Genomic DNA, 15,992 nt, shown 5'->3' with positions numbered 1-15,992 from the left:
GTTCAGTGATTAACACTTCAAGATGGTCGACTTGACACAATGTGGTTTGATATCACTGCAGGCAATGGATCCCATACATCAGAAAGACACACAACTGCCTGTCTGTACTGTGTCGCAAATCCCTTCCAAATGATAGCAATGTTATACATTTTCAAGATCACGAATCAAGCATTGTGCTTCAAGCAAACTATTCCATTTCATTATAGCGACACTGTTAAAATGTGCAGCTGGTTTGACAGCTTGCTGGTGACGTCAATGAAAAGGCCCATGCAACTGCAGGCAGAATGACGAGCCCCAGCATGTCACCTAATTGATGGCATACAGAGCCATTGAGTTGTTCTGTAGAAATGCACGTTAATTTGGCCCATAAAGTTGGACAGTGGACTGCATGACCTCACAGCAATGACGCCACAAAGCGAACTGCCTGCACTAGTGGCCGACTTGTTTAGATGTTGCAGCACTGACATCAATGTCACAGGAACATAAATCCTCGAGCCTGGTAAACACATTCCTATGGCATTATGATGCCGAAGTGCCCGTGTGCTAGTCAATGCACTAAAATTAATTTCGAGCAAACATTTCAAGTAATTTCGAGCAAAAATTCCTGCCAGGTTAATGAACAACGTATATATACAGTTCAATTCCTACCACCTTGTGCGTGGTCCAGTTCAAACAAACATAACGTAATCAACACGAACAAATAAGTGCAGGCAAACAACTGTAGAGACATCACGGAGCACTTCAAAGATTCTCACCAGGTTAGTGAAATAGTAGCCGGCCTCCCCGCTGAGCAGCCGGCTGGGGGCGCTGAACCGGGTCACGTACTTGATGTTGGAGTGGAGCAGCGGAGGGTTGGCACGCAGAACCACATACACCATGGCAGGCAGGAACTCGTCAGCCGAGGCCGGCCGCGGGCCCTGGGGCCCCATGCGCAACGCCTCAAACAGCTGCTGACTGCAGCGCACTACACAGGCCAGCTTCTCACGGGGGCTGTGGCGAGAGTCCAGCTCAATCATGTGCGTGATCGCACGGTCGACGACATCACGCACAGGCGGCTGCCGGTCGTCCAGCTCCAGCTCGAGGTGCCGTCCTGCCACCCAACTCAGCGATCGGATGCGGCGCTGGATTGCCAGGTCCTTCTCTTCATCGGCTGTAGAGATGAACTCAAAGATGGACTTGTATGTCAGACTCATCAGGTAGTTCTCCGTCAAGTCCATGAGGCGCTCCACCTGGTCGGGCTCCAGACCTACATGCAAGGTTGACTCGATCAGCAGCAAATACCTTGGAGCAGGGATGTGTTTTTTTTTAGCTCTTTCGTCGTTCTTTTTGTGCACCCAGCATCCCCTTGATTTGAGCAACTTAATCCTACTTTAGTATATAGCCAATGCTAAGCTACCATTTTGTTCATCTGCAACAGTGTAGTTAGTTGTGAGGCGAAGATCATTTGTATATGACAAGATGCATACAAATGAGTTCACTGTTTTCCCCTTCATTTGCTTGTCGCAATGGCTAGTGTTACGTTTCGCCTACGACGCGCGGTATAGCCGGCGCGGATGCAACGGACGCCGGGGCTTCGTTCAAAGCGGCGGACATTTTGGCCCGTACGGAGCTCCCGCAAAGCCTCCCCGCCAAGCTCGTCCAGGTGTGTTTCAGTGCCACGTGTCTTCGTGTGTGCGTGCGTGTGTGTGTGCCCATGCTTGTCAAAGCGCGGCAGCCGGGGAGAGGAGCTCCCCAAGTGTGAAGCGAGGAGGTCTGACAGGCGCCGGCTTGGCGGATGCGTCACTACACTCATCTCAACGTGTCTCTCAGCTCGTCCGTGGCCCGCCGTCACGTGGTCTCGTCACGAGGCCTTCCTCTTGCCCTCAACTCCGAGAGTATAAGAGCAGCTGCCCCCGGACGCCAAGAGAGAGGCTCCGATTTCTTCTGTTGACTTACGTGCTCTCCCGTCTCTCCACTTCGGTCGACCTGACCGCCCGCTCTTTTGCGATGTTAGAATAAACAAGTTGTTCTGTTACCAGTCGACTCATGCTTTGCCGGGACCTTCGGATGCTTCCAGTTGTGCCCCAGGCCGCCAGGCCAACGCTACCCTTGGGGCTTGCGACCCATTTGCAACAACGGGCGTCAGCGCTGAGATTCCAACAGCTGGTTGCCAGCGGTGAGATTGCGACAACGGAGGCCAGCAGCGAAGATATGCGGTTGACTGTATGCTGAGCAGCACAACGACCATCCGGGAGCAGTGCAACGAGCCCTGTGTGATGACTGGTTGCCTGCAGCGGAACGACTGCGCTGAATTCTTGGCTGCGAGGTTTGGTGAGTGCGGGACTTTCTTCTTCTGAGTTTTGCCAGGCTTTTGTTAGTGTCAGAAACAGAGCTGGTAATTGTGGTTGTCGTTGCTGCCGGGTTAGTTTGCGGCAAGACAATAGTAGGCAGTAGAGAAAGCAGCATTCAGAGCAGCCATGGATTTGAAGTCGTTGCGCAAACCGAAATTGCTGGAGCTTGCAAGAGAGTTGGGTCTGGATGTCTCAGACAAACTCAGAAAACCAGAACTGCTGAGGGCTATTCTTGAGTTAGAAGCTGAGGATGACGAGCTGTCGGAATGCCTTGAGACCATTGAGGAGGAAGACTCAAAAAGAGCAAAAAGAGAAACAGGAGCGCGAACTTAAAGAGCAAAAAGAGAAACAGGAGCGCGAACTTAAAGAGCAGAAAGATGAGCACAAACGAAAAGAAAAAAAAGAAAAAGAAGAGCGCGACCGTCAACACGCTTTGGAAATGAAGCGTCTCGAGGTAGAGATGGAACGCGCTTGTAATGGAAGTCAGGCACACGGTGCAGGAGAACGAGTATCGTTCAAAATGACTGACCTGATGCGGCCGTTTAAGCTTGGAGAGGACATTGGTTTGTTCCTGGTGAACTTTGAGCGAACGTGCGAGAAGCAGGGGTTCTCTCGGGAAACGTGGCCACAGCGCTTGCTCACTTTGTTACCCGGCGAGGCGGCCGACGTAGTCGCTCGCTTGAAGAGAGAGGAGGCAGAGGATTTCGACCAAGTGAAATCGAGTCTGCTAAAAAAGTACAGGCTGTCCGCGGAGGCGTTCCGTCGGAAGTTTCGGGAAAATGAGAAAGGCAAAAGTGAGTCATATACAGAGTTTGCCTACAGGCTTATGTCAAACATGCAGGAGTGGCTCAAAGAAGAGAAAGCGTTTGGTGACCACGAGAAAGTTCTGGAGTGTTTCGGGCTAGAACAGTTTTATAGTCGGTTACCTGAGAACGTGCGGTACTGGGTCTTGGATAGGCCAGACGTTAGTACGGTGGCTCGAGCCGCTGAGCTAGCTGAGGAGTTTGTGACGCGTCGGGCTCGCGGAGCTAAGGACGGTCAAAAGGGTGAATTTGGCTCCAAGTTTGAGAGGCCGAAGTTCACACCCATGAGAGCAAGGGGGAACACACGTAGTGCGGATGCGAGTGAAAGCAGTCCGACCGAACCTAAGGAGACGGCGGCAGCCGAAGCCGAACGCAGAAAGCGGTTCGAGACGAGGCAAGCGCGCGTTTGTTATACGTGCCAGAAGCCGGGTCACTTTTCGGCGCAGTGTCCGGAAACAAAAACAAAAGTCGTGTTTTTGTCATTATGCAGCACTGACGAGAACATGAAGCTTCTCGAGCCTTACATGCGAGACCTCCTCGTGAACGGGAAAGAGTGCCGAGTGCTTCGCGATTCCGCAGCTACGATGGATGTAGTTCACCCCTCTTACGTAGAACCCGATATGTTCACCGGCGAGTGCGCATGGATCAAGCAAGCCGTGGAAGCTCATAGCGTGTGTCTGCCCGTAGCAAAAGTGCTTATTGAGGGACCTTTCGGAGCGCTTGAGACGGAGGCCGCAGTGTCATCTATGCTGCCCCCCCAGTACCCGTACCTATTTTCGAACAGGTCCGATCACCTCCTGCGCGAGAAAGGGCTTTTGTTTGGTGAGGCTAGCGTTCAGGCCTTAACCAGATCGAAGGTTCGGGAGCTCGCTGCAAAGGCGGTAGTTGCGGGGCCGACGTTGTCCAACAATGAGAAAGGGTCAGAGGCGCAGCAAGCTGATGTTCAGAGCACGTCCAAACTGAATAAAATTGAGCCTGTAGCGTTAAAGGCACCAGATACTGGAGAGGAAATGCCCGACACGGGAAAGTTAGAAGAGCTATCTGCAGATTTGCTCATCGCGCCTACGTCAGACGGACTTAATAGGTTGCTAAAAGTCAGCCGGGCGGCTTTGATAGCCGAGCAAAAGAAGGATGGCAGCCTAGAAAACATACGCTGCATTGTCAAGGAAGGTATCGCCAAGAAAAATGCTCGCTTTGTGGAAAGAGGTGGGGTCCTGTACCGGAAGTATCTAGACCGCAGGGGAGTGGAGTTCGATCAGCTGATCGTGCCTCAATGCTATCGTCAGGATCTGTTGCGCTTGTCGCATGGGGGTTCGTGGTCCGGACACCTAGGAGTTAAGAAAACTAAGGACCGTCTCTTGCAAGAGTACTATTGGCCAGGGTGTTTTCGGGACGCAGACCACTTTGTGAAGACATGTGACACCTGTCAGCGGGTGGGCAAACCAGGGGACAAATCGAGGGCGCCGTTGAAGTTGGTACCTATCATTACGGAGCCTTTTAGACGGCTCGTTATTGATACAGTGGGACCTCTGCCGGTAACAGCCACGGGGTACAGACACATTTTGACTGTGATCTGCCCAGCGACAAAGTTCCCTGAAGCAGTGCCGTTTAAAGAACTCAGCTCAGTTGAGATAGTCAATGCACTACTGTCCATATTTGCGCGAGTTGGTTTTCCTGCGGAAATCCAATCAGATCAGGGCACAGTGTTTACTAGCGCTTTGACGACAGCCTTTCTCGAAAGGTGCGGGGTAAAACTGTTACACAGCTCAGTGCACCACCCCCAGTCGAATTCCGTTGAGAAGCTCCACTCCGTCATGAAGCGCGTGTTGAGAGCTTTGTGTTTTGAACATCAAACAGACTGGGAGCTGTGTCTGCCTGGGGTGATGTTTGCATTACGGACCGCGCCGCATGCGGCTACGGGGTTTTCGCCAGCTGAGCTGGTGTACGGTCGCTCGCTGCGATCTCCGCTTCGCATGCTTCGAGAATCGTGGGAAGGCAGGGGCGACGACCCAGTCGTGGTGGAGTACGTGCTTAGGCTCCTCAAACGCTTAAGAAGGGCACAGGAGTTGTCAGGTGAAGCAATGGCAAAGGCCCAGCAGAGGGCCAAGATTTATTATGATCGGACAGCCAGGGCCCGTCGTTTTGAGGTGGGCGATGAGGTCATGATATTGCGCACGTCGCTAAAGAACAAACTCGACGTGCAGTGGGAGGGCCCAGCACGGATTGTTCAAAAACTGTCGGACGTTAACTACGTGGTGAGTCTGCCAGGAAAGCGGAAAGCACAGCAAGTTTACCACTGTAATCTGCTCAAACCCTATAAACAACGGGAAGCAGTGGTGTGCATGATGGTAAACGTTCCCGAAGAGCTTCCGGTCGAGCTTCCGGGACTAGGCTCAGTGACGAACAGGAAAGACACCGATCAAGTCATTAGTGACTTAATCAGTAAAGCATCGCTGTCGCCTGAGCAGAAAACCGAACTACACCAGCTCTTACAAGAGTTTCAAGGTCTGTTCTCTGAGAGGCCTGGTAGGACTTCTGTCCTTACTCATGACATAGAACTTACCTCCCCAGAGCCAGTACGATCCAAGGCGTACCGGGTGTCACCCCGCCAGAGCGATATTATGGAGGCTGAGGTAAAGAAAATGCTACAGCTCGGTGTTATTGAGGCGGGTGAGAGTGATTATACCTCCCCTTTGATTTTAGTTGAGGTACTGGGCAAGGAACCTCGTCCTTGCGTCGACTACCGCAGGCTTAATTCCATCACTAAGGATCAAATTTATCCGATCCCTAACATCGAGGAGCGCCTTGAGAGAGTGAGTAGCGCTCAGTTTATTTCCACCCTAGATCTTGTCAGGGGTTATTGGCAGGTTCCACTTACAGAAGAGGCTAGTAGGTATGCGGCGTTCATTTCACCAATGGGGACATTCCGTCCTAAAGTTTTGAGTTTTGGTTTGAAGAACGTGCCATACTGCTTTTCTCAAGCCTCATGGATAAAGTGTTGCGGGGACAGCAAGAATTCGCTTTACCGTATCTAGACGACGTAGCGATATTCTCCGCATCCTGGCCTGAGCATATGGCCCACTTGCGGGCAGTGCTAACCCGCCTGCGCGATGCGGGCTTGACAGTCAAGGCTCCCAAGTGCCAGTTAGCACAGGCCGAGGTTGTCTACCTCGGTCACGTGATTGGTCGGGGTCGTCGCCGCCCCTCTGAAATAAAGGTGGCCGCTGTGCGAGACTTCCCGCAACCGCGCACGAAGACCGATATTCGGTCGTTCTTAGGTGTCGCCGGCTACTATCAGAGGTACATCCCCAGGTACTCTGATATCGCGGCTCCCCTGACGGATGCTCTAAGACAGAGCCGCAAACAGTCGTCTGGGACGAGACAAAGGAAAGAGCTTTTAGCGCCCTAAAGAGCGCCCTAACAAGCCAGCCTGTGCTACGATCGCCCGACTACACAAAAGGGTTCGTTGTTCAGTGCGATGCTAGTGAGCGAGGCATGGGCGTTGTACTGTGCCAACGGGAAAATGGAGAAGTAGAACACCCCGTCCTGTATGCTAGTCGTAAGCTGACCAGTCGTGAGCAGGCGTACAGCGCCACCGAGAAAGAGTGTGCGTGTATCGTGTGGGCCGTTCAGAAATTGTCATGCTACCTAGCCGGCTCGAGGTTTATCATTGAGACGGATCACTGCCCTCTCCAATGGCTGCAGACCATCTCTACCAAAAATGGCCGCCTCCTGCGCTGGAGCCTCGCTTTGCAACAATATTCCTTTGAGGTGCGTTACAAAAAGGGGAGTCTCAACGGTAACGCCGATGGCTTAAGTCGAAGCCCCTAACGTGGGAATCAGCCTCAAAATTGTTTGTTACTGATGTTTTTCTTCCTGAGGCAGGATTTTTAACATATTGCTTTTGTGTAGTGTTTCAAAGTGATGATGTGCTTTCTAGTGCAATTTTCCGATTTGTGGACGCGTTCTGAGTGCTGCTAAACTACTGTAAGGAACTAGGCAGTAGTATAAAAGGGGAAAGAGCCTGGCAGGGCTTAGTGAGGGTTGTGCCGTGCTTGCTGACTGAGCGGTTGAGTTTCGGCGTAGTTCTAACGCTTGCCGGGAACGAGAACAAAAATGTCAACTCTCCCGAAGTCACTTTGCAGTGTCCTGTGTGAACCTGAATGAGAGAACGAGGCCTTCTCTGTGCGCTGCGCTCAAGAAACGCCGAAGGACGACCGACTTCGGTTATGAGCATCATCAAGCGACATCCCTCCGGACAGCGGATGCAGTCCCCTGACCATCGGGATCTCCTTCCCCCGGCGGGGCGGTCTGTTACGTTTCGCCTACGACGCGCGGTATAGCCGGCGCGGATGCAACGGACGCCGGGGCTTCGTTCAAAGCGGCGGACATTTTGGCTCGTACGGAGCTCCCGCAAAGCCTCCCCGCCAAGCTCGTCCAGGCGTGTTTCAGTGCCACGTGTCTTCGTGTGTGCGTGTGTGTGTGTGTGCCCACGCTTGTCAAAGCGCGGCAGCCGGGGAGAGGAGCTCCCCAAGTGTGAAGCGAGGAGGTCCGACAGGCGCCGGCTTGGCGGATGCGTCACTACACTCGTCTCAACGTGTCTCTCAGCTCGTCCGTGCCCCGCCGTCACGTGGTCTCGTCACGAGGCCTTCCTCTTGCCCTCAACTCCGAGAGTATAAGAGCAGCTGCCCCCGGACGCCAAGAGAGAGGCTCCGATTTCTTCTGTTGAGTTACGTGCTCTCCCGTCTCTCCACTTCGGTCGACCTGACCGCCCGCTCTTTTGCGATGTTAGAATAAACAAGTTGTTCTGTTACCAGTCGACTCATGCTTTGCCGGGACCTTCGGATGCTTCCAGTTGTGCCCCAGGCCGCCAGGCCAACGCTACCCTTGGGGCTTGCGACCCATTTGCAACAACGGGCGTCAGCGCTGAGATTCCAACACTAGACATACTGTATGCAACATGACGCGTGCGGACTATGTTAAATAACAACTGCTAAACAAAGTTGCCTTGTTTATACATGTAAAAAAAAAAAAAGAAACTGGCACTCAATAATACTAAGATCAGAAAACAACAAAATTATTGAATTGCAGGTGTGACTTTACCAGCATTTATTTGATACCAAACATGCCTGCATAATTATTTAACAATCTCTTATGTCCACTGCAACATGTGTGGTATGCTCAGAAATGCTCTGTGTTTCTAAGAGGCCAAGGAAACAGCATTTCAGCACTCCTTTTAAGCCATCTTAAGTGTCATACTATCACTAAGAAAGGAAATGCACTGTTGACACCCAGCAGTAAGGCGCCTCACGGTGATGTATACAATGCACTTGCAGTGCATTGTATACAACAAATACCAATCTGTTTCTAGACTGTTGCTTGCACCACAACATAAGTGCCAGGAACAACACTTTCCAACACAGCTTGCCTATCCAATTTTGTTATGGCTTCTGCACAGACAAAGAAACCTTGTGATGAACATACATATTTCTTCTTCTTAGTTGACGCATCATTCAGTACACTGCTGGGAGATAATAAAAAAAGAACTAGCAAGAACTTCAGAAGCAGAAGGGTATTGTGCTAGATTGCACATTGATATGATCAGGACACCAGGCACATCTATTTTGGACAGAAGCAGCAGTAATGCATAAGCTTCCGCAAGGTTTTCATGTTCCTAGTCTGTAACTGTAAAGAGGCCTGCAATTTGTAACTGGCCAACACCACATGAGCGGTGATGTGGCTATGAGGCGTACCTTGATAGTGAGCATGCATCTCGAAGCGCTCGTGCATCTTCTGGTAGAAGTCCTGCACCTGGTTTGAGAGCTCATCAATTGACTGGTCCCGGGACATCTTGTGGATGCGGTCTACAGCTGCCCTGATCTGGAAACAAGCCGTTGAAAAGCAAGGTGACAACGCGGCACCAGGAGTGAGTGGGTAAGTCACAACACGCTGCTTTTATAGCTACAAGTCAAAAGCACTCAAGAATCCAAGTACGGCGCCTGGCAGGCACGCTGTGAGCCATCACCACACAAGCAGGCATGCACATGAGAAATATACTGTGTCAACAGTGACTGCCTGATCTCTTCTGACTTCCATGACCTCACTTTCACCCGCAAAATGATGACAGACAGAATGATGACACACTGTTAACATAAACAACGACAAAAGTGCTATACTGGTCCATTTCAACATGAAAAGCAGCTGTTCTATTTATAGCAAACCCCCATAATCTTTTTTTCCACTTTTTCCTACATTACTGTGACCTGAAATTTAGTGTTAGTGATCTGCATGTCAACCTGTCCCAACAAAAGCAATCATGGCAAAGCTGGAAAGATCTCAGGTGGTTGACTGCGTACACACAATATTTGTGCTCTGACGAAATAGCACAGCAGGATGGGTATGGTAGCTGCATCACACTACCATTCTTAATCGGATAGGGTAACCACCAGTTGTCCGAAGTGTCAGTGGCAATTCGTAGCCAGAAGTCACGAGAAATGTCTACACCCCAAGCATGCAACATGCTGCAGTAGTATCAAGCAGGCCAGACTTCTTGTTTCTTTTAAAGAGTGTTTGACAATTGATTGATTGATTAATTTGATTGACTGACTGTTTGATTGATTAAATCAAGGGGTTCAACATCCCACAGCAATGCTGGGGCTATCACAAATACCACACTGCAGGGCTTTGGATTAGCTCTGACCACCTGAGGTTCTTTAGATGCATTTGAATAGTATTAGTACTGGAGCATTTTCGCATTCTGTTCCCATCGGAATGCGGCTGCCGCTGCCGGGTACAGAACCTCAGCAGAAGAATGCCATGGCTACTGAATAACCACAGTGGATGTTGAATGAGAGAGTGGGCACAAATCAACAGGGAAGGGAAGGCAAGGATTTCTAATTACACATCAGACGTGGCCTTGTGCAAAGCGAGTGAGTGGCTACAGCCTGCTCTATCACACGATCAATCAGCGAGACTCACTTGCTTGATGACATCACAAGCAGCCGACTCTTTGAGGTCACGAAGGAAGTCCTTGAGCTCCTTGGCCGCAGGATTGCTCTCTAAACTGCTCAACTGAAGGTCCTTGGAGCTCACAGATTCTGCAAAAAAACAGAGGCAGGTGAAATAACTTAGTTACCTTCACAAGTCGCCCACCTGCATTTCTCCTCTAATTAACACTGCCATCTTTCCATCTCTTAACATTATGCATATCTTTCATCATTACATCACTCATTGAGCAGTCCTTAGTTTGCTCTCAAGTTTCTTTCTTAGATACAATGTAAGTGCATGCGTGAGAAGCAGGGTTTTTTACAAAAATCTTTTTCACAGATGTTGTGCTTGAGAACAAACATCTTCTCGGATAACCCTGTCACATTACCACCAGCACAAACTTGCCTCTAGTGAGGAGCAGATATTGTGATATTGTAAGCTTGTCAAAGTGTGATAAAAACTAGCTACATTTTAATGCCACAAAATACATTAGGTGAACTCTTCCTTATTATACTATTGATCACGCAATAATATTGTCAGGGGTGCACCATAATTGTTCACCCTGTTCATAAACCTGGCCCTACACACACCAGTAGTGTTCAGTTTACATGGTGCACACATGTCTACATGAGCACATGTCTACAGTTCCAAAAATATATGTTGGTAGTCCTTTAAATGTTTTTACATTGTCACAAAAGCAGTCACATAAATATTTGCAAAGGTAAATTTGAACCCCTAGGCCGGCAGTAGCGGATCCATGCCAGAAAAAGAAAATGCAGATAGAGTAACTACTGAAGGAAAATATGACATGACTACACAGCACAATGTGATCGCAAGTTGCTTTTCAGATAGAGTCTAACACAGTATAAATTTTTATGTGAATGACACTGATAGGTGCAGTCTTCTGTGTATAAATTGCTTTCTTTGTTATGAGTGGTACAAAAATACTACCTTCCAAGTGCTTTCATTAACTAGGTTAAATAAAAAAAAATCTTTACAGCAAATGTGCAACCGTGCATAAGCATGGCGTCATTACACCTTGCTGGCAAGAATCTTGAACGTCTAAACCGAGAAGTATTCGATGGGTCACTGCATGAGCAATATTTGCTCTACAAGTGTTAGTGGATATAATTTTATCTTGTCTTCTTGCCTTTCAGTATGTTCTTTTGGTACGTGACTGCTTCCAACTTTTGATTCCTAAGCATACATGTGAGCACATGGTTCGAGTAAAGATTACTTGAAAGATAGCGCTGTACCTATGTTTCTTCCCTTCATTTGCTGATTGCCTGCTATGTATTCCTTTAACAGCATTGTGCATGTTTTATTTCGGGTACTTATAGTTAAATGCCTTGCATGGGCTAACTGTTTATGGGGCTCTTAATCACCCATTACAGCAGCCACAACAATGGAATTAAGGCATGTGTTGCCAGCCATGGAGGTAGCTGTGTGGCTTATGAAAACATAAAAACTGAATCCAAGTAAGAAATGAAAGAGGAATAGAGTTCAGTGGCCACATTTTGGACGTCCCCGTCTACTATCTTATCGAAGGGGGGAAAGAAACAAAGAGAGGGAGAGAGAGAATGCCTGCTGTAACTATGGTATGAGTGCAGCAAACTAAACTTAAAAAATGAGGTACGAGTATTTTTTTAACAGCATTAATGTTGGAAGGCAAGAGTCAGCAAGGCAAAGAGCTGGTGAGCTGTCTGGCATTCAATGCGGAGAGGCATGCCATGACAGAAAAGGGCACCTGCACAAATAATGCATTGGCTGCAGAATTTTATCTGTGTGCCCTCTTTTTGAGCAAGAACTCCAGCTGCGAGTTGGCGGTTGTGGAGTGCTCTTTCTCAAGGTTAATTTGTTGAGATTAGAATCAGTCTCCGAATACACAAGAAGCAATAATAGGTCCAGCAGTTGGTGTCAAGTGGTGATTCATGCTTATCTACCGACATCCAGGCATGACTACCAATGCCTTAAGTGGACTAAAAATCAAAAGGCTCGGCGTACCTTTGACCGTGTTGGACCTGCGAATGATGCTACGGAGAGTCTTCGTCCGTTTCTCGGCATGCTGTCGCTTTTTCTCGGCAAACCGTGAGAATGGCGACGGTTCGGTGAGGCCTGGTTGCGAGGCACTAGGGTAGCCTTCTGGAGACTCGCTGGCACTGCGGGACAGCCTGCAGCAGGCAGAGAACGAAAGCACTACTACTGAATCTTCAACACATAGGCTGGCACACTCATTCACGAGTGCACTGACTCACTCCCGACACATAGATTCCACAGGCGTGAGTGAATGGACACGAGTATGAACGGGAGCGAATGCTGGTGTGTTTGAGTGGATGTGAGTATGAACTAAAGTCAGTGACAGTGAGTTTGAGTATGTACGTAAGTGAATGCAGGCAATTGGTGGTGCACACAGGCACGCATTAATTCTCATTACAGTGCAGCATGAAAAAGCAGCATAGTACTGGGCCAATTTATGAAAGTGAAGCATTCTTTCAATACCCTGTTTTCATTTATTTAGCAGGAAAAGGGTCGTTACCAGTAAAGAGAATGCCGGACATGGCCTTTTCTTTTAATTTCGTGTCCAAATGGTAGTGCCAGGGCGACAGTGTAACCCCCAAGGTTTCAAAGCACTTACGCATGCTTGAACCAAATTACTGCAAATAGAAAAAGTTACCAGAACTTGCCAAGTCAATCGTGCTGTCCTTTTAGAACGCAGTCTCATCCTTCTTTATTTATAAGTAAACAACTGTGTTTCCAGCAAAAGCTGTTATAGCAAACTGCGACGTCCAGAGGAATTAGCGCAGGAACATCAAGCTAGTGTTGCATTTGGCTTTTCTGGCTTACCAAGTTTAGGACTTATCTCCTGGTATTTCATAAGTGCAATTTACAAACACCACATTTACCTTATACTCCCTCCTTAGTACTCCTTTATTATACAGGCTTCGGCAGATTTGATAGCAGATGCAACATGTACTGCCATATACAATACAGGCTCCAACTGTGACTGCCGAGTTGCAGAGTCTTCCATGCTATGTGCAAGCGTGTTCAAGAGCTGCCACTTCTCACAACTGTTTAAGCATCATGCAGTACAATGCTGGAAGGCAACTGCACAGATTATATACTACAGTGCATGCACACACAAGTGCTCAAAATAATTAGGAGTTAACAAAACTTCACCAATGTGTTATCAAGCAGAAGTTACACTGCGAGATAATTACTAGTGAACAAAGTGATTTCTTCACAAAGTGGACTGCCTATTTAAAAAAAAACATAAAGCATGTGGTTTGCAATATGCAAGTCAATTCTCAGAGAAACACTAAGACTTAATAAACAGCACCGGCAATGCAGTGGCAAGTCGAAGTTACATTCTGGAGAACGACTAGTGAACAAAGTGACTTCCTTGAAGTGTAGGCTCTCTATTCCCAAAAACATAAGGCAAACGGTTTGCATTATACCAATAAATTCTCATCAAAACACACACACATATATGATGGATGAGAGGAGGCAGTGGCACAAAAATGTTGACAAAGCAAGTTGAAGAAAAAACAAAAGAGTCATTGGCACGCGTGCCAGCTGAAGTTATTGCTTGCACATTGCCTTGCATCCTGGAGGTGTTTACACATTACGTGGCACGAGCGTATGCCAATGGGCACGCAGCCAGGCACAAATGCCTTGTGTTTAAATCAGAGAGTGCGTGACATTCATCAGTATGGCGACAGAAACAGCACAAAAATGATGACAACAGGTTGTTACAGAATAAATGAAAGTAGCCATGTACACAGAGCGGCTGATCATTAAACTATAGCTCTTTTCCAGTGTAAAATAGTAGTACTGCTTTTATTTCTTCAGAAGTACATTTGTTTACCTGTAGTTTACAGCAAGAAATGAATTCTCATGGTACACACATTGCCTTTCTTTTACAGGCAGCTGGATTACGAAATGTTTTTTTTTTTTGCAGCATGCAATCTGACTGGCAGAATTAAATTTTCTGCTAAAGGTGTCTGTTGTGTACCAACAATTGTAAAAAAGAATGTTCAGAAAATAAAACTGACCCTTAGAAAATAGCTGCCACAGGTGAAACGAGTTAGCCACATGTAATCTCAGAAGAACTGTTTGCTGGGCGAGTTAGCATTGCATTCTTGAGGCGAGCAACGCGAAAAAATAGTTATTACAGAGGAAAGGACGACAGACACAGCGCTGTCCAGCGAACGTAATTTCATTTGCTGTGCAAATGCACACAAGAATGCAGGCAAAATAAAGGCTAAGCCAGAAAGTACCAAAATTAGGAGACCACAGGTGCATAAAAACTCCATTCTCATTAAGACTGCAGATTAACACTGACCATCTGGGGCACTCTTGAAAACGACACTAAAGGGAAACACTAAATCAGTTTTGACTAATAAGTTAGCTTTTAATACCTTAACTTGTTAACTTCAAGGTAACAATAATAACTTGTTAACTTGAATTGTTGCTGTTAACAAGGTAATAATAATAACTTGTTAACTTCAAGGTAAGAGTTTTATTATTACACGAGAGAATGAAGGTCAAAGTTCCATTTGTTCAATCTCGCACTGAAATCCCCAACGTCAGTACATCAGTGCGACGCGAAAGAGATCAAATTATTTTTAAGAAATTTTTTGCACTTGGGCCATCATGGCAGATAGCTTGCTCATTTCAGTTTCTTTGGCTCATCTAAAACAGAATGTAATCTACCTCTAGTGATAAAACATTTACCATGCCCAATCAGACGGCATCTAATTCCATGACATCACTATGAGATCGTGCTGGAACTTCAAGGCGGGGGCACCCATTTTTCGTTCTTAAATCCCTTCTGGCTTTCCAAGCCTCTTCTTGCAGTAAGTGCTTTTTTTTTTTGCTACTGTAGAATCATTATTTATTAATACTGTAAGTCAAACAAATTTTATCTGTGTATGGTACATGTGCATCTTACGTTCCACTCCCATGAAAAAGGAGCCACTGTGGCTAAGAATCGAACCACAGACCTTGTGCTTATGAACGAAATCACGTCTGCACCAGCCGCTGCTAGGTGAGCACGGGCATTCTATGCAGCACCAAAGTACTTTTGTGACAGATGAGTAACAGTGCCCAGTTAAGAACTCTAGAAGACTGTACTGCATAACTGACTGCCCATGACAACTCATTTCATTTTGCATGGAAGGACAAGACATGGTCCCTGAAACAAGTTTGAGAAAGCTTGCCTCCTGCCTTTGATGTTCCTGCCAAAAGCACAGTGATTATTACTGCACCATAGTGCAACAACTCTGCCAATTATGCTCTGCTACTAATTATTTAAAGAAAGCAAAAATAAAGAAAGTACGATGTAGCATCAAATGCTCACACAAAGGCAAAACACACTGCACGCCTCAATTTCGTCAATGTTATATGTGCCACTGTCCTCGAGCTGTGAGCACAACGGCAAGAAATAATATCTATGGAAATTGTCTATAAGTGGTGCTCAATTGGTATTGCGGGGAGTGTTTAAAGTGTGTGTGGGAAAAGACAGATGACTAATCCTGACTTAGTCTTGTGGAACGGTTTCTCTCATTTTTTTATTGTTATTTCAACAATGTTACGATGCTCCATTATTGCTCAGCTAAAATGCAATGAGGTGCATATTTATGTTTGTTCTCTCAGTGTACGTTCCTCCAATTCCTTTAAAATCATGTTTTATACTGTTTTAAACAAACTGTTGTACGTTTCTCTGTCAATTTTAGCTTGTTTTCGTTAATGGAAGGAAAGCCTTTTATGTTTTCCAAACAAGTGTGTGTATGTGATAAATCTATCTGTTTGCTGCTCTAACATTATGTAATTTCAGCATAGATTCCAGCCAGTCCTAGCCATCAAAAAGAGA

General features: G+C 47.2%; 1 protein-coding gene across 5 annotated transcripts in view; it reads right to left on the bottom strand.

The window, feature by feature from the left end:
* Rabex-5 (Rabaptin-5-associated exchange factor for Rab5) overlaps positions 1-15,992 on the bottom strand; it is a 42,751-nt gene that overhangs the window by 7,323 nt on the left and 19,436 nt on the right. For all 5 annotated transcript variants that reach the window (XM_050185645.3, XM_050185638.2, XM_050185653.3 and 2 more), the window contains 4 exons: positions 12,125-12,291; positions 10,112-10,230; positions 8,887-9,013; positions 756-1,246 (listed from right to left, as the gene is read on the bottom strand). In XM_050185645.3, coding sequence (XP_050041602.1) covers positions 756-1,246; positions 8,887-9,013; positions 10,112-10,230; positions 12,125-12,291 — 904 coding nt within the window. The remainder of the gene's footprint in view (positions 1-755; positions 1,247-8,886; positions 9,014-10,111; positions 10,231-12,124; positions 12,292-15,992) is intronic.

Source organism: Dermacentor andersoni, chromosome 3 (assembly GCF_023375885.2).
Source record: "Dermacentor andersoni chromosome 3, qqDerAnde1_hic_scaffold, whole genome shotgun sequence".
Taxonomy (NCBI): domain Eukaryota; kingdom Metazoa; phylum Arthropoda; class Arachnida; order Ixodida; family Ixodidae; genus Dermacentor; species Dermacentor andersoni.
The sequence above is the reverse complement of the archived record's forward strand: the minus strand, read 5'-3'. Positions and strand labels throughout refer to the sequence as shown.